The sequence below is a fragment of the Manis javanica genome, chromosome 1 (assembly GCF_040802235.1).
Source record: "Manis javanica isolate MJ-LG chromosome 1, MJ_LKY, whole genome shotgun sequence".
Lineage (NCBI taxonomy): Eukaryota > Metazoa > Chordata > Mammalia > Pholidota > Manidae > Manis > Manis javanica.
Genome location: NC_133156.1, coordinates 115,583,164 through 115,606,228, shown reverse-complemented (window position 1 = coordinate 115,606,228; position 23,065 = coordinate 115,583,164). Strand labels below are relative to the sequence as shown.

Genomic DNA, 23,065 nt, shown 5'->3' with positions numbered 1-23,065 from the left:
TCACACATGTAAAACATTAAAGAAACCTTACGAAAGTTTGAGTGATTTTTTTTTTCCTTCTGTTGTTGTTGTTTGGGGCTGTGGGGCATTTAACCACATCCTGCCATGCATACACTTGCTTTTCTCTCTTTATTACCAGGTATAGTTTAGGCTAAGAAACAAACTAACACAATAGTTTTATTTTCTTTTCCCAGCATTTTTATTGATTTATTTAAATGTAACATACTATACACTGTTCAGCCTTTTGGGAGGTTTTTGGAAGGTAGGAGGAGGGAGGGGTTCTCTATCTTTATGAGGGATTCTTTATCTTTATCCTCAGAACCAACACTCAGATGGACACACATTTGTAGCTGACACACTTTGACATTGTGGCCAGGGGCCACACTTTCTGCAGAGGCAGTACTCCCAAAACTATGATGCTTTTTTTTTTTAAACATACAATATTCAGGGCTGGAGCTGCCTTTCCTCCAGTAGAATAATCCAGCTGCAAAGGGGACCAGAACTTTATCTCAATATTGGGCAGAGATGCCATTTTTAAATGCAAGAGAATCTCATTTCTCCTTACCAAACTGTTTTTACCTTTATCTCTGTGGATGTGTGTGTGTGTGTTGAGGGGGAGAGGAGAGTGAGATGTTTTCTACTTTTGGTTTCTGCAAGCTTTGATACGTTTTGCTAGAAGCTGTTTCAGTGTTTTGGGTACTATAATGATGACTGTTTACACATGGTCTCTTTGGTAATCTAAATGGCTATGTGAAATTCGAATCTAATTTGTGCCCTATTTGCTGTTACTGGGGTCATCTAATACTGTATTTGTATTTATCTCATCAAATATTTAATTTTGGTTGTGGGTGGTCCAGGTTCATGTGTCAGATACAATTATTATTTTAAAATAAAAGAACAAAGATAATCGAGTTCTGATAGGAATGCATCACATTATAGCTTTCCTATACACTCAGCTGTCAATTAATTTTTAACATACAGAGTCCAACCATAAAAATTCAACATTTTTAGAATCCCATCTGTCATAAAGCAAGTTGGAAGCCAGGTGCCATGAAATGCGACTTTAGTCATAAGCTAAAACACTCTGCCTCAAATGCATTTCTTTTGAAATCTCAACTTTTTTAAGGAATGAGAAAAACATGGGATTATTTTATGGGAAAGTTTCTTAATAAAGCTAATTCTTGAATAACAGATTAACTGAAAGTTCTGGTTAAGCATTGACACAATTAAGTTATAAGAGTGGATCACAAACACCAGCCTTCCTAGAGGTTAAACTTTAGTAAAAAAAGACTCATTTAGTGAGTCTTTCCCTTGTACCAAAATACTGTGTCCAAACAATAAAAATAAACAGACCTTTTCAAAACAAGAAATGTGAAGGTAAAAAAACTGCAGCATCAGTATAATCTTATAGTTATCACTTAAAGTATTTAGAACAAATAGTATTTTTCTACACTTCTTTTTTATCACTACAGACACTGCAAATAAGGCTTATGTATTTATTTAGTGGAATACAATGTGGTGATGACTGGTACACTCATGTATTGTTTTCTATACCTGCTCTTAACAAATGAATTTCAATATGGTTACATTATCGAACCTTCCGAAGCTCTTTAAATTTACAGAAAGTAAGTTTTATTTGGTATTGTAAGACTAAATTGTACAGCTTGAACATGTTTCAGTATATGGTTATACATATACCAGAATATATTTGCTCAGTTTAAGCCCCTGGGAGAGTTTCACTTCATATCAAATTTCTTCATAGTTCTTTGGGGGAGATGCACTATGTGGGACTTACACAGGGTTCTTAATATGCAGACAGCCTCTTCATCACTTACCATTGTGACATATGGCAAAAACTCATTAGTAAATAATGAGGCTAGGCTACTGAAATGTATCTAACAATAAATTTCCCTTCTTTTACTGTTTTCTTAGAGACCCATTGATGTAATGAAAGAGAAGATTTTGGCCTTCTTGTCTATTTATTTAAAAAGGAAGCCTTAAGAGTGATAGATGTTTCTAAATGATTGCAGAGATCCCCCAGTCAAGCCATGCCACAGAACTGTCATACTTTTGTTAGTGGTTCTTACTGCAGAAGTACAAATCAAGTCAACTGACAGGGCACGGGCACTCACACTGCTTCCCCGATCTCATCTCCTATTCTTGAAGTGTTTGCCAAGTTTTGAAAACACTTTGTCATGAACATGCACGTGGTGTGCTGCAGAAAAAGAAAAGGTTAATCAGAGGGCAGCTGCTGAGGATACTCTTTAAAACCCCAAAAGATATTTAACATCCTATTAAATAAATAACTTAGAGAGAAATAGAAAGGGATGAAGGCAGAATGCACAAGCATACCATACTATTTGTTTTTTTAGAACAGTTTTATACTAACATGTTTAGATTTTTAAATTCTATCTGATTCTTCCATGATGCCACTCCCAAAGCTTCTTTGGTTGTGCATATAATATGACCCAAGTGCTTTCCAGTAAATTCTTGTGTGTCTTACTGCTCATTGAATCACTAGGCTTGAATGAGCAGTGAAAGTCTTTGATATGAGTCCGTATTCCATAAATAACTTTCCCGAAGATCATTCAACAGATTGTTCCATGTCCTTTAAGTTCTGTCTCAGAGGTTAAAAAACATGAACAAAAGCTTAACAAAAAACCCAGCCATAATGTTGTTTGCTTAGACATAAGTTTCATCCCATTTGATCTGCTTATATCTCAATTATAAGGTGTGGCACAGAACTAATTAAAAGAATGTCATATGTCAGCAGTGAGTACAGAAGCCTTTAAAGACTTCCTTTCTTTCAAGCAAGCAGACATCTGCAGTGTGTCCTTGCCTTTTGAGCTGCTGTCTTCATGAAGAATATCAACTATTTCTGACAAAAGAGCCTTTGGTTCTACTGTATCCACGAACAGTGTGCTCCTCTATGAGTGTACCACCATTGGGAGAAAATGAGCGGAGGTGTTTTTCCTTCGTGTTTTCTGTCCTCTTCTTGGAGCGCCTTTTCCATTCAGTGCCACGTACATTTGCCTCCCGTTGTGCTGCCAATTAAAGGATGCGTAGGTGTTGTATCCGTTTTCCTCTATCCTCTCCTTCAGCTTACAGTCATTGTTGAATTCTTTCTGCAAAGGAAAAACAAAATCTTTCATGCCTATGTGGATGATACTTGATTCCATTTGACACAGACCGTCAGAGAACTCCAGTTCAAGGATTTTGTTTTTTGTTGCCTGTAGACACAAACTGTGCACTTAATATACACCGTCAACAACAAAAGACTAAAACTCAACCACAAAACAGATTCTGCCTTTGAATGCTCACAATCCATTGTAGTTGATCATCATAACCACATATGCGGGCCCTTCTAAAAAGCTGCTATGCTTAGAATATGACATGGTTTAAGTCCTAGAATGAGGGTAAGAAGCAAATAATCTTATACTCCTTTTTTCAGAGTAATGATCAGGGGGGTCTCATGGGAAATAGAGAATTACAGGAAATACTAATAAGGTGGGCTTATCAAGTTTGCCAATTATACCTATAAAATTCACAGTAAATACACCCACAATGATAAGAAATCAGATCTTATAGCAAAATCATAATTGTTCTAGGTAACCAAGAGACTGGGGAGGGACAGGGGATGTCTTCCTCTATTTCAAATACCAGATTTCTCAAATTTATAAATTATTTACAATTTTCTATAATGCGGAATTGTGATAGGTTTTACTCCAAGGTCTAGGAATGATTAAAAATCAGGATATGAAACACTTGCTTTGTGAATTACCATATCAAAGAAATGGTAGTTTGAAATTAAATTTCAACTATATAGTAAAACTATATAGTTTTCAAAGCAGAGATTTTTTTATATGGATAATTATATTCATTTCATAAAAGTGGGGCCATTTAGAGACAGTGGGAGGATTGAGATTATTTCAGATGATTTTATATTTGAAATAGAGCTGTGTATAGAAAAGTAGCAGTGGATGCTTAATTATTTTTCCTTCCAGAAATAAATTTACAGAGCAATGTTTCTTGAAGTAAGGTACTTCATTCATATACTTTATATATATATATATATCAAATGTTATATCAGAATCTCTGGAGGAGGGACCTAAGAATATTGTTTATAGCATTTAGATGAATCACAAGTATTAAAGTTAAAAAAAACTAAGCTAGAGAAACATCTTAAAAGTAGGGTTTGGGTGGTTTAGAAAAAAAATTGAATTTCCTTAGGATACCTGTTAAATTTGTTTGGTTCTTAAATCATGCCCAGTGAGGGCCTGTTCTATTTAAATTCAGTTTTACAACTTATTTTCCTAATTCCATTAATCAGGAGAAAACTCAGAATACAATAGATGCATTGTTCAGAGAAGGAATAATAAAAATATAAGAAAGAGATACATCTCTCAAAAGGGAATAGAGGAAAATATGCAAGAGATTTAGAATATACAGCTGATTTAATCAATCACTCTGGTATTTGCCTAACTGATTGTTTCAAGAAGGCTTTTGGAGTACATGGAAATTAACTGAAAAAAAAATGATGATATGAGTTATGAGTTATCATTTGATATACAGAATTATATTGGGTGTGTACTCATACATTTTGATGGTATAAGCCTTTAGATGCAGAGTTCCTATTGTATCCTATCCATGAGCAGGATATTCAGTTTGAGTAGATTTTTCATGTAATTTGAACAAAATATGTTTTATTCTTCCTGGTGGCAATGCAAAATCACAAAAACAGAGCACCATGGTTAGAGGATGGGCTTCTTTCTGAGACAGCTGGAAGTAGAGAGTATAGGCTGTGGTGGGCTGAGCCCCTAGAACAGGTGGATTTACTCATTGTACAGCTCTGTGCTCTAGGTGGTTCTGGGGCTGAGGCTATAGTGGGGGACAAGGCAGACACTGCCCTCTTGACGCTCATAATCTATTGGGAGAAAACAGTCAGCAATAAACAAATCAGTGAGAGAAAATCAGATAAATTTCTTGCAGATAACGAAAATGGGTGGATGTGAGAGAAAGCAATTGGGCATCTAGTTTGGTAATAGAGATGGAATGAAATAATATCCATACCATAGGGCTCAAGAGACAGCATAGCACAGAACATGAACTGTGTTGTGAGAGAAGAAAAAAATGAGAAAGTGGGAGGAAAAGTATTAAATATTTTCGTGACACAGTTTATTTGAGTTACCCATTTTTCCTTGATGTCACCTTTTTAAAGAAGTATGCCTTATCAGTTAAAGTTATTTAAAAATTTTATTGCAATTAAAATGGTTTACATTTTTCTCTCAATCTAAATCCATATTAGGGGTCTTCACTTTAATGCTTTGGTTTTGACTAATTGTATCAGCATCTCATTAAACCTGGTCCTCTTGCCCAGTAATTATGACATATAGTAGATTAAGCAGGAATTCAGTCATACTCACTGAAAAGAAAAACAAAAAAAATCTTCAAAAGTGATTATGCTGTGGACCCCCAAATGGAAACATTTTAAAAAATGACCCATCACTCTAGCAAGCTCATTCATTAGCAGAGCAACACATAATAGCAAACCTTAACTTCCTTTGAACCACCCCCACCCATTATCAGCATGTAAAAAGCATGTACCTTAGCCAAAGGGACTGATCCAAAGTGTGCCTGACTCCCCAATTACAAGTGGACCTGATGTGAGTGAAATACAAGGTTCTTCTGTAATAATGGCCATGGTTTTCAAATTATGGTTATCAAACCTGCAGCATCAGGTTAAAATTGCAGATTCTTAGACCCTGTGAGATCCTTACTGAATCAGAAAATCTGGGAGTATGTTTTAATTAATCCTTCCAGTGATTCTGATACATAGTCAAGTTTGAGAGCTGTTGGCACTAGGCAGGCTCTGCAATCATCCTTATGCTAATGAATAAAATAAGTTTATTTATACATTTTAAAGTGGCATTCTTAATACTTGCTATGGAACACAGGAATATATGTACCCAAAGCACTGGCTGGCTACCAGCTCCATAATTGAATTAATGACTATTCTCTAGGTAAATAAAAATCTGGACTTGATTGAATAGCACACAAAATGATGATTTTCTTGGTATGTCTCCCTGTTTCAGATTTTAATAGAATACAAAACACCAAGCCCCTGTTTTATCTTCAGCTGTAACACACACATAGTATATGGTTTTTTACTCAATTCGAGATCTTGGTTTTCAATGATTCTTCTCCAAGTTGTTTGCAATGCCTGTGCCAGTGTGATCAGATGCTTCCCCATGAGTATGACCGGTTAGCAGTTCAGAATATTGGCTGACAAATGCCAGCAACAGCCTATGTGTTAGACTACTGGGTCACCAACAGAGATCACAGAGCTGGAAGAGCTGCTTTACCAGCCTTAAACTCTGTTGACCAGCCCAGTGTGGTTCTATTTACTGGCAAAAGAATGATAACAAAGCTATTCAATATCTGGGGGAAATGTTCCCAAACTGTGGTACTGATTTACTGCAGTGGCTTTTGAAAATTAAAGCAGAATACTTACTGAGCCATAGAGTTTCCCCTTCTTGTTCATGGCTAAGTAATAGTTGCTGTTAATGGCTTTGACAGCAACAACTCCGATTTCCACTGAAGTTATCTCCAGGATACCTAAAACAGACAATAAAAAGGAGTAAACTTTAAAGAGTCACATAAATTTAGTTGAAAGAAAGAAAAATCAGAAGAAATATTGAGTTTAATTTTTGATGGTTCTAAAATCAAAAGATTAAAAAACCCCAAACCTCTTTCAATGTATCTAAAAACCCACCAGCTATATAGAAACAAATAACCTTTAAAAGAATTCCCCTACATTTTACTCTAACATATAAGGGGAAGTATTGTTTTAATTAGAATGCTTCCTTTGCTAACTCTGCATTTTCAACCCCATAAATATTGAAACAACACTATTCATCTTAGCCTAGATTTCACAAAAACTTATCGGAGCACACATCTGTACTATGGTATTAAGTTAAATCTATAGCATATGTCAATAATATGTCAGATTTACCTCAGTCTGTAAAAACAGTGGTAAACTATTTCTTCTTTGTAGGACACTTAGATAAACTAAATCTCTTGGCTACATTTAACTGATAAATTCATTTTTGGAGAATGTGTTGACATTCTAAAATACAGAAAGAGCAATCCCAACATCTACATTGTCTTTAAAATAGCAGAATCACTTTTCTGCACTGGGAAAAAAATCCATCAGCATTTTTAAACTGCTTATGTCTCCATTTCATTTGTAAAAATGGGCAATATAACAGTACCTCCTTCATAGTCTTGTTGTGAGGATTAAATGAAATGAGAAGAGGTAAAATAACTAGAACTTGCTTAGAGATTAATGCCTCCTTAATTATTATTAGAAGGAAGTTTTCAAACAGTTCTAGATTTTGGAACCTCTTCAACAAGCTGTATAAATCCCAAACAGAAAATACAGATTCCCATTGGCTTAGCCCATAAAATCTGAAAGTTGATTGTGTTTACCATTTATCATGCATTGTCTATTACAAAAAACACCATCCTAAATGTGGTTGACAAATAGTGCTCATATTATTTCCATGGGGAAAGAGTGGCTTGTTCTTAAGATGTGAATACTTTCTTTCCTCCTCTACCTTCAGAGCTTGGTGGGCATTGTGGAGGCCAGTAGACATCCCTGAGTTCCCCCATTGCAAAGCTGACATGACCAGAGAGACTTGTGCCAGCCCTACATGCCGCTGACCATCCTGTCCATGCATCCTGTAGGAAGCCCCTGATCTAACATAGCACACCCTATCATTAATAGAGATAGATCTCAATTGGCAATCTCAAACCAAGCGAAGATTGTGAAGTCTCTATTCTTAACATCCTGTTTCCTTATCCTGGTAATTGCCTTCAAGGCATGAACAAATACACATTTTTTTTTTGCGTATTTTAAAAGTATTTTTTCTCGTAGTTTATTTCTTTAATTCTCACAACACTCCTCTAAGAAGGTATTATTATTGCCAATTACAGATGAAAAAATGGAGAATATTGAGGTGATATAACTCCCACACAAGATGAGAAAGTGACATAGGTCAGCAATGATGGATCTGACACCTACGCGTCTGACTTTCAGATCCTCTTGCTCTCCATCATATGTCCTTACTCTTCCCCATTCTCACAAGGGATCTTGCGCGAAGGCTGTCTGACAAAATTACCCAAGGTGGTTGTAACTTCTGGGGGGAAAATCCCGGGGGCAAAATACCTTTGAAACCGAGAACAGTCAAAGGGAGAAATAAAGTGGGAGAAATCTGTTTATTGCTTACAAACAGTCGTCCACTTCTGCTCGCCCATGTCTGTCATGACCCAGCTGCAGAAAAAAGGGGCCCCACCTATACCCTCTCAGATCCAGATATGCTCTCGCTCCTCCTTGTAATTACCTGTTGATATGAAGATGGACTACTTCTCTCCACCCCTTGGAAACACCTACTGATATGGTGATGCACAAAGGCCAGGAGAGAGATTCTGGAAATGTTGCAATTTTACCCACATAGTAGTCTTTAATAGGCATGCCACAGAGGGTAATGTCTGAGTCAGAGAAGGAAATCTAACATACTGTATTTATGTCACAAGCAGGACATACAGAGCAAGGCAAGAGGTAGGAATCTGGGGCAAAATATTTAGACTGGTATTTTTACTTTGCCTAAGAGGCAAATAAGCCCTGTCAGCAAGTTGCCAAGTGTTCTCTATGTAGGCTTTTGTAACTGGCAATTGTTAGGATGAAATGAATGAAGGATGATTTCAGCCAAGAATAAACCAAAACTTTTGAAGGTGAACAGGAAGTCCTGGGATTAAGCTATAGTAACAGACTGAGTTGACAAAGGGAAAAACATTATGATATAAATATTGCCAAATCCTTGACTGGTAATTTTGAGAATGCATCGCACACGGCAGATCATATTTAACTTCGAAACCCTTGCATCTTTCTTTCTATTTTTCACAAAATAGGAACCCAGTATTCAAAGATTCCATCAATGAATTAACTATTTTTTCCACTCTCAACCAATTAAGTCTACCTTGAAAGGTTCATTATGCTTCAAAACAGAAAGAGGGAAGACCTAGGTGATTTAAGGGCCTTTCATATTCTGAAAATAATTTTTTGGATATACCATCTGTCAGCAAATTATGATCTGATAATCTTGTAGGTAATGGACAATGCCTTTTATGATAAGCACCTGTGAATGTGAGAGTGAATTTCTGAGGGACTCAAGTCTAGGAGACCTGTTTATTTTTTGTAAGGAATTTCTCCAGTGCTCTATGTTTTTTGGTGAGGAGGATCAGTTTTGAAAAAGTACTTTTGGAAAGGAACACCAGAATTTTGTTTGAGGGCTGTATGTGTATACTTTGATGCAAAATTAAATGCCAATTGAAGAACAGCATTCTGGGATAGAGTGAGAGAGCATACAGGGTCTCTTTGTATTTCTTACAATTTATGTGAATCTACAATTATCTCCACACTCAAAGTTATAACAATTACTGTTTTGTTATTAAAGAAACTAACTCCTGAAAATTATATCATCAGTAAAAGGGAACATAAAAATTATATTTCCCATTCATACGTAAGGTATTTTATAAACTTAAATATACATTCTTGTAGTGAAATACCATTATTTATATTAAGTTGTAACTATATCAGTTTTGATGTCTCTGAAGAGATGGATGTCCCAGGTGGTATAATCTATTTAAGGGCTTTTGGACTGTCTAATTCAAGCACGTAGAAGAAGACTATGATGAGTAGAGATTTTCTTTAGGATATGGGAATATGAAGTCAAATAAGTTACTGGCTCTTCTCTTAGAAGTTTGTGTTCTATTGTGAATTAAAGACAAATACACAGTGTATTACAATAAAACATATTAAACAGTAGTAAGAGCTAAGATGGAAGGCAGTGGAGGAAGATGAAGGCAGTCCATATGGGCTAGGGTGCCAGGGCACGCTTACTATCGGACATGAGCCCTGAACTGTGTTTTGAAGATTGAGTAAAAAGCATCAAGGGGAAATGTGGGAAGATCTGAGCCAAAGAATTAAGGTGAAGCAGTATGGTGTTGTCAGAAAAATCATCAGAGGTTGGTTTGCCAACTGGAAAACAAAGAAGAACACAGGAATTTGTAAAAAGTGAGGTTGGGGAATTAAGTCAGACTCTAGAATCAGTCATATGGGGTAGAAAAAAATCCTTAGATTTTGGCAAATAAGAATTATTTCATCTAAAAATATCTAACTTTAAAAAGCTGAAGAAGTCAACATTTAGCAAATTCCTTCAAGTAAATAATAGTACTCTATAGTTTATTTGAGGCAATATTTGAAATCCTAAATAATGCAATTTGATAAATCAACATTATCAGTGATTATTAATCCTATTAATGGGCTAGTTCTACTTTCTCCATAACATGCATCTGATCACCATAGTAATGGGAATGATTTTACAAACTGATGAACTGCAAAAGAAAATAATCTAGAAGTCAAAAATTTTATGGAATTCACCTTTTCATTTCACTTGCAGGGCCTGAGTTATGTTCTGATGAATCTTTGAGTGGCTAATCTGAGGAAGGTTATTTACAAGTGTCTTTCCCAGTTTATGCTTCTCGCACCTCTCTAGGAGAGAAGGATCTGATCCACTAGCCCTCCAGCCATCATGAGGGACCAAGACTGGCACCAAGACTATTTCTCTTTTTGGGCAAACAAGCTATTGGCCTGGATGGCAACTTTTTCCTTAAAAAAATATATGTATTTTTTATGAACAAAATAGGAGAAAGTGAAAGGCAAGTAGAATTGTAATAGAATGGATACAGACAGAGGAAAAGCTAGACATCAAAAATAAATGCAAAATCCTATTATCCTCTCCTAGGAATCATTATTTAAGTAAATTAGTTTGGCTAACATGTATTAAGCACCAGTGTGCAGGGTTTGTGTTAGTTCTCACCATGGAGGATGCAAAGACAAACTTGAAGAGAGAGTCTTTACCTTCAAGGAGTTTTAAAACTTGGTAGGGTAAGAACATGAATAATTAAGTTGATTACAATACAAAGAACATATATCATATGAGAGAGAAAATATGTTGCCATGGCTTTACATTGTAAAGTAACTGTCCTCAAGAAGAAGGTTGGTTTTTGAGGTGAACCTTTCAAGAGTAGGATTTTAATAGGTGGGTATTTGGAGAGATGAGGGGAATATTCTAGGCAGAGGAAAGTGACAGAAAAAGGCATGAAGAAAGAAGCGAGTTCAGTGTGTGCTTAAGCCACAGTGGGCTTTCCCAAACTGTTGTGCTTTGTGGGGGCTACTCTTGGGTAAACTAAGGATTCTGCCTCATTGAGTAGCAGTGGTGCCTCCCCAAGTAAGGAACATACTTTTCAAAAAAATTTGTTGTGGAATTTGGAAGCAGCTCAATAAATGTCAGAGCCTCATGAATTTAGAATCAGTCATGTCTGTTACTTTTCTCTAAACATTTTAACTCTAGATAGTTTATAATACTCTTTAGTTTGATCATTTTAGTCAATGTGCTAAAACATCTCACGATTAATATAATGTAGTATACAAATTCCTAACATCTGTAAATCTTTCTCATGAATTGTTTTCAAGTGTCCCAAATGGATCTATTATATCCTAATACAGAAAAACTTAAGGAGCTGTCTGGGGTGGTGATTATATTCACACTATATACCTCAGAGATTCTATTGCCATACCCAAGATTTTGGGACTGAATGACTCTAAATGTGGTCTTCAGTTCAGAATCTCTATGGGTCTTGTATCCTTAACTGTGTATCTTTCTCAAAGAACTATTGCAATCACAGTGGCCTTCATCTAATTTTTTTTTTAAGAGCAGTGCCTAGTTTTTACTGTGTGCTCAGTTAGTGGTCAGTCCCATGGCTGGTTGAGTAAAGGAAAACTGGGTATTCAGTAAATACAAAATTTTTTTCTTTTGACAGTACAGTCATATGTGCAAAACCTTGAGATGAATTAATAATACCACATTGAAATAAATGAAAATAAAAGTAAAAGGAAATGCCAAAATGTGTATGGTTTAAAGGAAAAGTCAGTGAATTACAAAATATAAGTGTTATCATTTGTAGGTAAATTATTATAAATTTGAAACTCCTTTAAATGTTCTAAATGATATATGTATGGTTCTGCAACTTTCGTTATTAAAATTGTGATAAAAGGGATCTCAAATATGTACCTGAAAGGCTATCTAGTTTGTGAGGTTGCTAGTTAAGTGAACATTCTTGCTTAAGAGAAGCACCATTTGTGGTAGGTTTCGTGTAAACATAGTAGTAGCACAAAAATCAAGAACTGATACAAACTCTCATGTGTCATATACTTTCAAATCTCATTCATATTTCGCTTAATCTTCACAAAATATATCAGGTAAGCATTTTATTCTATAAATGTTAAAACAGCCTTGGAGAAATTAAGTAAATTGGTGGGGATAATACTCACTGGGGTATGATAGACTCAGTGTTTGGATCCAAAACCCATTTTCTTTTGACTACCTCAGGGCTTGTTGAATAAATTTGAAAATAGCAAAATAACAAAGGCAATGCTAAAGATAATTTTACCTATTTTTAATATTTTTCTCCATATTCTAGCAAACACTTGAATTTTAGGTTTCAAAAGTATTTTAGGAAGGCATATTGTTTAGTTAAACACAAGAGGATTAACTTACTCACACATTAATTTTCTAGATAACTTACCAGTCTTAGAATTTACTTATTAAAAAATAATTTACCACCTAAATCTTCAAGTTTACTCATTTCCTTGTTTATATAAGGAGATTACTGATCAAAATTTAATGTTTTTCTTGATGACTCAGGGTTGTCAACTTTAGTTCTGATGACTTTCTCTGCTGTGAAAGTGGAATGTTCTCAGGAGATCCTGAGTAACCTACATGAAAAGAAGCTGATAGACTAACATGTAATTTTGTTAGACTTGAGTCAAAAATATGGGCAAAGTTTGGCAATGCTCTTCTCTGAGTACGGGACATGAGGTTTTGTATAGAAACCCTAGGATCTCTTCTTGATAGGTTCTCAGTTATATTCCAGAGAATGGACATCTACCCAAATGTCATGTTAAAATTCTTGGGGAAACATAAATACATTTACCTTTATGTCTAGAAAAAGCTACCTTAGTTTTACCTTTTATGTCTGTGATGACACAAATGTAGTGATTTTTCCTATGTTGTAAAAATTAGACAAATTTGCAAATGATCTAATGGTATATAATTTTGCTTCATAAACACTGGTGTTGACAAAATTATACAGCAATTATTTCAGCTGGTAGGTAGTTCATTTACACCATTTAACTTGTTGAAAACATGATTTCAATCATGATTCTTGATAGTGAAATGCTACTCTACATCTAGGAAGTCCAGTAGATTCTAGGTCTGTGTATGATCATGTCTAGAAAAAACACACAGCAGTTTTAATATCTAAATAATTTCCATCATAATAATTGGAAATCTTTCAAATAACAAAGAAAATCTTTCTCCTGTCTTTAAAGTGAGACAGAGCTAAATTAAGTGAAGCCTCGACACATTATGTGAACTGTTGAACTCCTACACAGCACAAAGGACCTTCCTGAACTCTTGTGCTAAAAGACTTAGGCAAACGTTAGCCTGGCTTCCACCTGCACTAGGCTGTGTCCCTAAAAATGACACCAGACCCTGTGCTGAGTCTTTGCATTAGTAAACACAGTGCTGCCAAATTGAGTATTGTACATTGTCCCAACCCACCTTGTCAGACTATTTTCAGTAGTTCTCCTTTTACTCTCTTCTGTAATTTTTTTTTCTGCCTAGTCTCTAGTCTCTTTTTGTCTCATCCTTTTCTCTTCTCTGTAATCCCTCTTTGTTCCCTATCTATTCTCACTTAAAACCCTCATTTACCTTTGTCTTAGCTCGAGTTCAGCATTCTTGCTCCCTGAGGGCAGTCATCTGGATAAAATCCTTTTCACCACCTTTAGCACTTGTCTGGTGCTGGGTTTTGTTTGTTTGCCTGACAATTCCATAAACTCAAAAAAGTCTCATGGTGATTATGGAATGGAAAACTGTTACTGAATTCATGTTTGCATGTACCCAGTAAAATAGTCCACAAGTGGTGAATGTAAAAAAGAAGAGGATGGGTTTTGAAGACCTGTGTAATTGTGTATTGCTATATGTTGAGAATAATTGGAACAACAGCAACCTTTGTGGGATTAATTTTATTTTTTGTATTACCTATTTATTTTCCCATCTCTTTTCTCTTCCCTTCACCCTCTCTCTCGCTTCACACACACACACACACAGTGAAGCAGCTAATACACACATACACAATTTTAAAAAGGGAGCAGCAAAGTCACATTTAATGTGATGAAATTCATAGCAGAGTTTAGGTGCAAATGAAAGGGAATTAAGTGGTAGCTCTAAAAGAAAAGAACTTGGCTTATACTCTCAGCTCTGCTACTTAACTAGCTGTGTAACTTGGATAAATCAGTTATGCTCCCTGTATCCTCATTTCCTCATTTGCAAATTGGGACTCATTGCCTACAGCTCACAGGATTGCATAGAATCATGGAAAGTGGGTATTGAACAGGTATTTACTGTGTGCTTAAACAGAGTGGTGGCAAGTTAACTAAGTCTTTCTATACTAGCAGCTGTCAAGCTTGAGTATGCATCAGAATCATCTGGAAGGCTTGTTTAAACACATATTGCTGTGATTTTTGATCTAGTAGATCTGGGATGGGGCTGGAGAATTAGCATTTCTAGCAAGTTCCCAGGCAATGCTGATTCTGCTGGTCCAAGGACCACACACTGTTCTACACACTACGATTCAGAATCAGAGCAGACCTTTGAAGAAAAGCATTGGCAGAAATGTGCAGAGAAGCAGACCACAAACAGGAAAAGACACAAATAATGTTAGCAGCTTAACATCAAAGACTATGAAAAGACATATGGGGTTTTCTTTTGCTTGTTTTTGATAAGTGTGGGGCTCAACATTTGCATAACTGATAATGTAGATTTGGAATTTGTGTGCAAATATATTACACTGCTGCCTATGGCCAGTTTTTTAAAGATTTGCAATAAGATTATTATCAGAATCTTTATTTTCTTCTCAATAAGAGTGTAGAAATGTTGGTGGAAACTTGTGCTTTCAATTACTCCTTTAAGTATTTTATATGCATTCTTACAGGGCTAATTATGTTGACACTCTAAGAATTAAGGGATTATATAGCCCTTTTAAATTATACTGATTGCCAAGAAATTGCTTCAGTAGGGATTCACTTGTTCCTTCACCCTCCACAGAGTTAAAGGCATATATCTGCTCTTGAATGATTTCACCACCCTTGAAAGGTAGATACCAGAGTGGACTACTTTGTACTATTATAGACTCCAACTGCCTTTTCAGCATAATGTAATAGAGCTATTTAGTTTCTCTATCAGCTACAGTTCTTTCAAATACCCTTGACATTCATTTAGAATTGCAGACAGAAACAGGACCTGCATTAGCAGAAAATCCTTACCATCTCTAAATCAGATACATCTTTCCCAATTTGCTACAGAGCCAAATGACCTTTTACATTAAAAAAAAAAAGCTCTGGTACTTTAAGTCATAGGATAAATGCAGTGATGAGCTTGGCCTTATTGATGAGTACAGTGGCATATTCTAGAAAACTTCTCAGTTCAAGGCTTTATTTAATAGACCAGTATTGTAATTTAACCATTGTCACTGAACTAACATTAAAAGTATCAGAAACTAGCAATAAGAGCCAATCACTGCAATGTTATTGCTGCTGAAAAAATCTATAGAGAATGCAAGATAATACTAGAAATTTGTTATGCTCTAATAAAAGCACATCAAACTCCCTAAATTAGATCTATTATTATAAAGAACCATAGGTAGGCATATCAATTATAATACTACAAACTGTGAAGAACTAAGTCATTATAGTTTATTTTGAGAAATAGTCTATGTTCCATCAAAACTTCTGATCAGTCTAAAGCACAAATTTCAAAGCCTCAAAATTAGCTAAAATTATTAAATAAGAAAACCTAGTCTCTTTTTTTTCTTTAGTAAGAAATTCAGATCATTTAAGGTTAAGACAAAGCTAGGTCTTAGCAAACTGTAGAGTCTGAAGAGCTTGATGAAATCTAGAGACTGTCTGGTTCATCTCTGATTCTCTTCTGTGACAGATGACCCTGGGAGACCCAGGGACATTGAGGGACTTACCCAAGCACCTCTAGAAGATTACTTACAGCCTTAAATAAATAGTTAAAACATGTTCTTTCTAGCACATCATGAGGCTCTGATAAACATTTACAAACTGTTGGCAGCTAGGCAAAGATTTCATATCTACTTAATGTTTTAAAGACTAATTTATCTTGTTTATAACACTGAAACAATTCATTCTAGTTGAGCTTGACCATTACACATTATTTATAAAGGAAAAAAAATTTTAAAGTTAACATACAGGGTTAGAGGAATTAATTCATGGCATAGTTCACTAAATGATTATCATGTCAATGTAGATACCTATCCTAAAGATACTTCTGTAAAATGTCTTCTACATTCACTAAAGGTTTTATGAATTTCTTTAATACAATTAAACATAATATAGAATACCTTTCCTCAATTTATGAAAGGGATAAAATGGGTGAGTGGAGCATATCTTGATGTTGGGTTTCTGGCAAGAAAATATCTTCCTTGATGCATTGAAGTGTTCACAGATTAGCTAAGCATGAACAGCCCTAAGTAGTTTAAATACTTAATGTAGAGCAAGTTTTAGGATTCAAGCTCAAGGTTGCTTTGAACATGTGTACACACTGTAAATTTGCCAACCTTTAAACTTCATATGGAATTAAATGTTATTAGTTTCTCAACTCTTTGAAAGATTCTGTATTACTTAGTGGGAAGTTATAATAATTGCTAAGAAATAGAAATACTACTGTTGTTACGTGTATTTTTGTTTGTGCAAAAAAACAATTTGCCCATTTTATATGCTTGCCAAAGTGAAACATTGATCCATTTGCCATATATAAAATTATGTATTTCTGTAATCGTGAGACTGGCAATAAGGAATCCTGGTTTCTGCTTAAAGGGGGATGTTTAATCAAGATACTCAGGAAGCTTATGTCCCTCTGGACAGAAGGTGGCCCTTCTTGGGCCTAGGTGGCCTAAATACACCTAGGTGGAAGTGATTCTTAATCCCCGAAATTCATGGAACTGCCCTGTCATTGTCATAACACATAGCTGGCAAAGAAAACACATCTCTTAAGTTGGGAACAGAAGACAGCATCACATATTCAATTTGGATCACTAGTAAAGCACACAACCAGGATTTTTCAGAGCACATTGGAGGAAATACTTTCATAGAAATTAATGTAAAGGTTTTTCCTAGTACTTTAAAAATGGTGTTTGGAGACAGCATAAAAGCAAAGATTGGAGCTCAGTGTAAGAGACATTTGAATTAGCATAGACAACATGGGAAAACAACATAAGACTAGCAGGAAATGTTCTAAGAACAGATAAAATTACCTTAACTAAATGTGAGTGTAAAGGTGTTACTTTTTCTTTAGTGAAATGCAATTTTGGATTGATATTAGAACCCAACATATAATCTTTATTGTTCTTTGTAATTATACATGGGAAATGGAATGTTATATGTGTTTTTAAACTCTCATTGAATATTTTTGTTGTTTTCATTAACTCTTGAGTTAATAAGCTATCTGTAAAGAAATATTAGACAAAATGAGTTCTGCTTTGCCATATCTGTTTTCCCATGGTGGACAATGACCAGGAGTTATCTCAATATCACATCTTATTTAAAAATCAGTGCTTAAATTTGTTTAAACGAGTATGCTTTTGAGAAGGTGCACATATTCTTTAAAAGAAAATATGATCCAACTGATTCAAGTTTGAAAGTGAAAACTGATGGCTAAGGGAGGATTATATAAAAGTGGTGGTCCCCATAATCAACAGAAACATTAGGAGAGGTTTAAAAAATACCTAGAGGCAAATGTGTGGAGAACATATATATATTTCAGATAGGTGGTGTTTCATACTCATCTTAGTGAAAATCTTAGTAAACTGTTCTAAATAAAACATGCTAAAAGGTCAGCATTTAAGAGTAGAAGATAGATTACAACTACTATGTATTAGTTCTTCTGCATATATTATTTCTGGGATTCAGATTAAGGGAAAAAAAAAGAGATAAAGAGGAAACCAAACACTAAAAGCTGAAGAGAAGAAACTCTGAGAGAAATAAGATCATTGGACTGACTGGATTTTGTTTATCTTGCATTAAAATACATATCCAAACCATGCTAATTGCAGATGTCTCATTTTCTCAATTCAAATTCTATCCAAAATTGTTAAAGCCTTTGCAATTTTGAAAAAAAGAAAAAAAAACAGTATTCAAAGAAATCCAAAGTTTGTCTTAAACTTCTTTGTAGTATATCTCTGTCCATCTGGGTAAAGCTCCAAAATATTACATTTTGAAGAAATGTTTCCACTTACATTTATTGTCAAAATATGAAAACATTCCTCCCCCAAAGACTCAATATCATCTAAATCATATGATATTGCAAGAAGGAATTTTCATTGACTTGCTCAATTCTAACTAGATTATATTGTCAAAGAATTATTAAAGTCAACTGAAATGAAACAATTAATTTATAATAATTTATGGTATGAAAATTCTGTTACATTGATATGGGATAGGGAAAAACAGAAGCTAGAGACTTGAAAATAACTCATCAGGTTGTCATTAAAATAACAACACTCACTTCTAGGTTAAATGGTTGCCTTTTTAGCAAGTCAGGTTAATGAATTAATTGAAAACCTATATAGAACAAGCAACATTCAACAGTTCATAATATTTGATTTATACTGCAAATGTTTCCTCCTACTAATTCTAATAAGCCAGAAAAAAATTGTTATTGTAATATAATTTAGTAAAAACATTGAAGTATTTCAGTGTAGATTATTCTTGGGTAAGACTCAAAATAAACTATATTTGTCTTCCTTTAAGAATCCTTACAGATGATGTCCAAATAGATGTCAAATTTAGTGTCATAACTTAATTTTAGTAGGGAATATATTTAAAGCCTCCATATTTTACCAAAACAGACTCAGAAATTCAAGACCCATAATACAGCATACATTTCATAGTCACTGTTATTAAATAGATGGATAGAAGCATGCACATCTGTCTTATACAAACAAATCAGTTAGAAATATAGTTGTAAAAGTTAAAAAACAGACATGCCTCAAAAATACTGAAAAGCTTGATTAAGCTATGGCATACCAAGGAAATGGAAATCAGAAATAGGTCTGTATTAGGCAGTATTTATTTATGAATAGGGTACAGCTACTGAGTAGCTGAACTTAATTCTTGATGCATTGATACAAGAACTAGGCATATTTTCATGTCACAGAGCAATGTTCAGCATGTAGATTTTAGATTTTTTCAAAACTCTGATCTTCAGTCACCTTCCAGAAGTGAGAACTATGTTGAAGAAAGAGAAGAGTGAATTTGGCTGGTGGTAGGAAGAGACACAACTTGCCCTTAGTTTATTGAAAGCTCTTTTATTTCTTTATATGGGCTGTATTTGTACTACCAGTACCTAGCCCAAAGCAGATGCTCCATATATAATCATGAACAAATCAATAAGTTTTCTGAAGAAATTAATGTACAAAGTACCTGTTTCAATTTCCACAAATTTATTTTCCATTGGCAGGTATTCTCTTTTTATTCAAAGGTGACAACTCTACCCAAGGTACTCAGTGGAGTAAAATCAGAAACCAGTTCATGACCTTCCAGGGTAGGCATGAATAATAACGAGCATGCCACCCCTCTCCAACCCCTGCCCCCTCTGCCACTGCCCAGTTTGTCTTCCATCCTCTGCATAGTCTCTAGTCTGAAGACTGATTCCTCACATTATTGTAAATGTGTATTCAACCAAAAGTTATGAATGGTTGCCTTGAGGGACTGTTACCAGATATAACCTATGAAAATCACATTGACAAATATTTAGTGCATACTGTGTATGGAATACATCTATTGAGCAGAAAAAGAGCTACTATGACTTGTATGTAACAGGAAGAGAAAGAATAAAACAGAATCCCAAGCCTAAATCCAGAATTAATTTTTTCCTACTAGATGCCATCTGCTTCAACCACAGCAAAATCCAATCACCACTTTGTTCCCTTTCCTTATACAGATGTTAAAAGAGCTTTTAAAAAGCAAGTCCCCTAACCATGAAGTCCAGTATCTCTGTCCATGCTCTGGATATTCTTTGTCTCAGAAACTTGGTCAAGGATATGAAGGGAATGAGGTGTGCCATAAATGTTGAAATATAAACAATTACTTGTTGACTCTAAAATCCTGATGGGTGTTTTCATCTTGAATGCTTAACAGCTTTGCAGTAAGGTGGGAGACTCCATCTTTATTCTGCTAGCATACAGCCTCCTCATCCCTTTTTGCTTTTTCAGCCAATACTTTTAAGTCTGGAGAGGATGACAAAGTCTTTTCTTTATGTTGAGACTTAAAAGCTACTGTAAGAGTACAACCATTTCACACCTTCCTCTTTTTATTTTTATTGTTTCTCTGACCTGTCAATTGACAAAAACAGCCAATAATAATTACATTTACAATATTAGGCTATGTGATCTAATTGCACAGATTTGTGCCACATGTTTTGTACAGTTACACACACTTAATTTCCAAAAACAGAGCTTCAGAGACATTTTCTTAGCTGTGTTCTCATTCACAAATTTCATGTGGTGTGCATGCTGTACTGTTAAATGGCTGTAATTGAAAACTGTTTTCATGTTTTTTCCTTTCACCTTCATTCAACCCTTCCAAAAATACTGGCATCCCTCTAGAGTGAGGTGTGTACTACTCATTGGAATCTGATAGATTTTTCCCCCACAATTTCCCTTGCTAGCTAACTACTGTGTAAGGCAATCACTTTGGAAAGTCAGAGGTATTTTTGACTTTTAAGTTGAAGAAAGTATTATCACACTGACTCTTTTGTTAGACATAATTTTCTGGCGAATTTATTATAGCAGAAAAAATAGGTTATTTTCTTTAAGACACTTTCTTAGATGCTGTACATTTCCCATAATCCTTACTAAAACCTGACATTCTTACTTGTTAGTAAATATTTTTTAAAAGTTTAAGAGAAAACCATATTAGGAAAATTAATTCAAGTAGATTATTATTCAGAATAACTTCTTGACATATTTGAAGAATTGATATTAGTGATGAAGGTTTTGCTTTTACTGTTAGCAAATAGGTATGTCTCATTGATTGTCTGTTGAAGCAGATGTCTTCCTAATTGGCTGACATATTTTGACCCTAGGTTTTTAACTTGACATCACTGTCTTCTACTTCATCAATACTGTCAAGCTCAATCAGCACTAGTATGTACATGATAATTTAAAAGAAAAATATCACAAAATGAGCATACTTCCTGAACGGAAAATGAAAGTTCCTATGGCCAGGATCCTCACCTGACTCTAAACTACTTGTTGATGTAATTGGCCTACTGTATGTGCTATTGCTTACACAACCATTGGCAATGAGCCATTATTGCCAGTGTTACTATATAAGGAGCTCCACCCACTGCTCTGCCAGAGGCAGAGACAGAGATGGACTGCGAATGCCCCAGAGGCATATGCAACTCCAACACTCGACCTGCCACAGTGAGCATAAAGCTTGGTATAAACCCTTTTACCCCCAATGTTCCAATGTTGTTATTTGGTCTGAACGGATCCAGAGTAAACTTGCCTGGGGACAATCCCACTCAGATGAGACATTGGCATAGCTGGTAGGATTTGTTGCAGACCAAAAAAAATACAGAATAAGCTGCCCTCATGGAAGGGGTACTTCAGCGGGTAACTCCCATTGGGCATGTGGTCCTAGGTGGCTTGCCTGCTAGAGCAGTGAGCCTCTCCCAGGACTAGGGGGAGGTGGAGGTGACGCCTGAGGGAGTAGAGGAGGCCCTCTGCAAAATAGGGAATTTCATAAAAGAATAGAGTGCCTGTGAGGCAGTGAGAACCAAGGGTTGGCTGTTCCTCACAGTGTTAAGGGCCATAAAGGAGAAGAACGCATTCCTATAAGAAGCACAAGAAGAGGGAAAGATCATGAAGGAAGAAAAAAGTTCATTGATGATTGAGATGGCATCACTGCAAGGTGTTTGGGAGATGGTAAAGGATGTAATGGTAGCCCAAGAAGAGACAGCACAAAAATGCAGGTTGTGCAGTGCTGTGAAGGAAGTAAAAGATCTATTGAAGAATGAGATGGCATCACTGTGAGGCACTGCGGAAGAGGTAAAGGCCATGAGGAGAAGGACGTGCCCCTGTGAGAAGTATGAGAAGAGGCAGTGTGAGAAAGCACACTTCAAGGTGCTGTGGAGGAGGTAAGGATTCTTTGCAGAATGAGACAATGGTGCTGCACGGTACTGTGGAAGAGGCAAAGGCTGTGAAGGAGAAGGATGTGCTCCTGCAAGGTGCACAAGAAGAGGCAGCATGGAAATGCAAACTGCAAGGTGCCATGGAGGAGGTAAAAGATTTGTTGAAAATTGAGATGGCATTGCTGTGAAGTGATGTGGAGAAGGTAAAGGAGGTAGTGGTAATGGAGATGGAGGTGCTCTGTGGGGTGGTGATTTGCTGTTGGCTCTGGAAGTGGTGGAGGATACGCCAGGGGAGACGAGGAGGTAGAGGTGGTGCCAGAGGCACCCACTCCTTTATTGAAATCCCACCCAGTATAGTTAATAAAATAAAAAGGCAGCCACTGTGGTTCCTCCAGGAGAGGTGCAGCCTCCTCCCCAGGTCAAGGAGCACATTACGTTTGCCCCTACACAAGGTCAGAACTGTTGGATTGGGGCTCCTAGTTTTAGCAGAAACCATTGGAGTCCCTATCAGCCTGGCTCCTGCATGTTTGGGATGTGGGAGTGAATAGGATTATTCTGTTGGCCATGAGCTGTTATTGTCAGTGTTACTATATAAAGAGCTCCACCCTGTGCTCTGAAGACAGTGATGGAGATGATTCCAGAGGCAGACATGATTCCAGCAC

General features: G+C 35.8%; 1 protein-coding gene across 1 annotated transcript in view; it reads right to left on the bottom strand.

Moving 5' to 3' along the window:
- Positions 1–365: 365 nt before the first annotated feature.
- Positions 366–23,065, bottom strand: part of FGF10 (fibroblast growth factor 10) — an 80,038-nt gene continuing 57,338 nt past the window's right edge. The window contains exons 2-3 of the mRNA XM_017661370.3: positions 6,512–6,615; positions 366–3,125 (exon numbers count right to left, since the gene is read on the bottom strand). Coding sequence (XP_017516859.1) covers positions 2,928–3,125; positions 6,512–6,615 — 302 coding nt within the window. The 3' untranslated portion in view covers positions 366–2,927. The remainder of the gene's footprint in view (positions 3,126–6,511; positions 6,616–23,065) is intronic.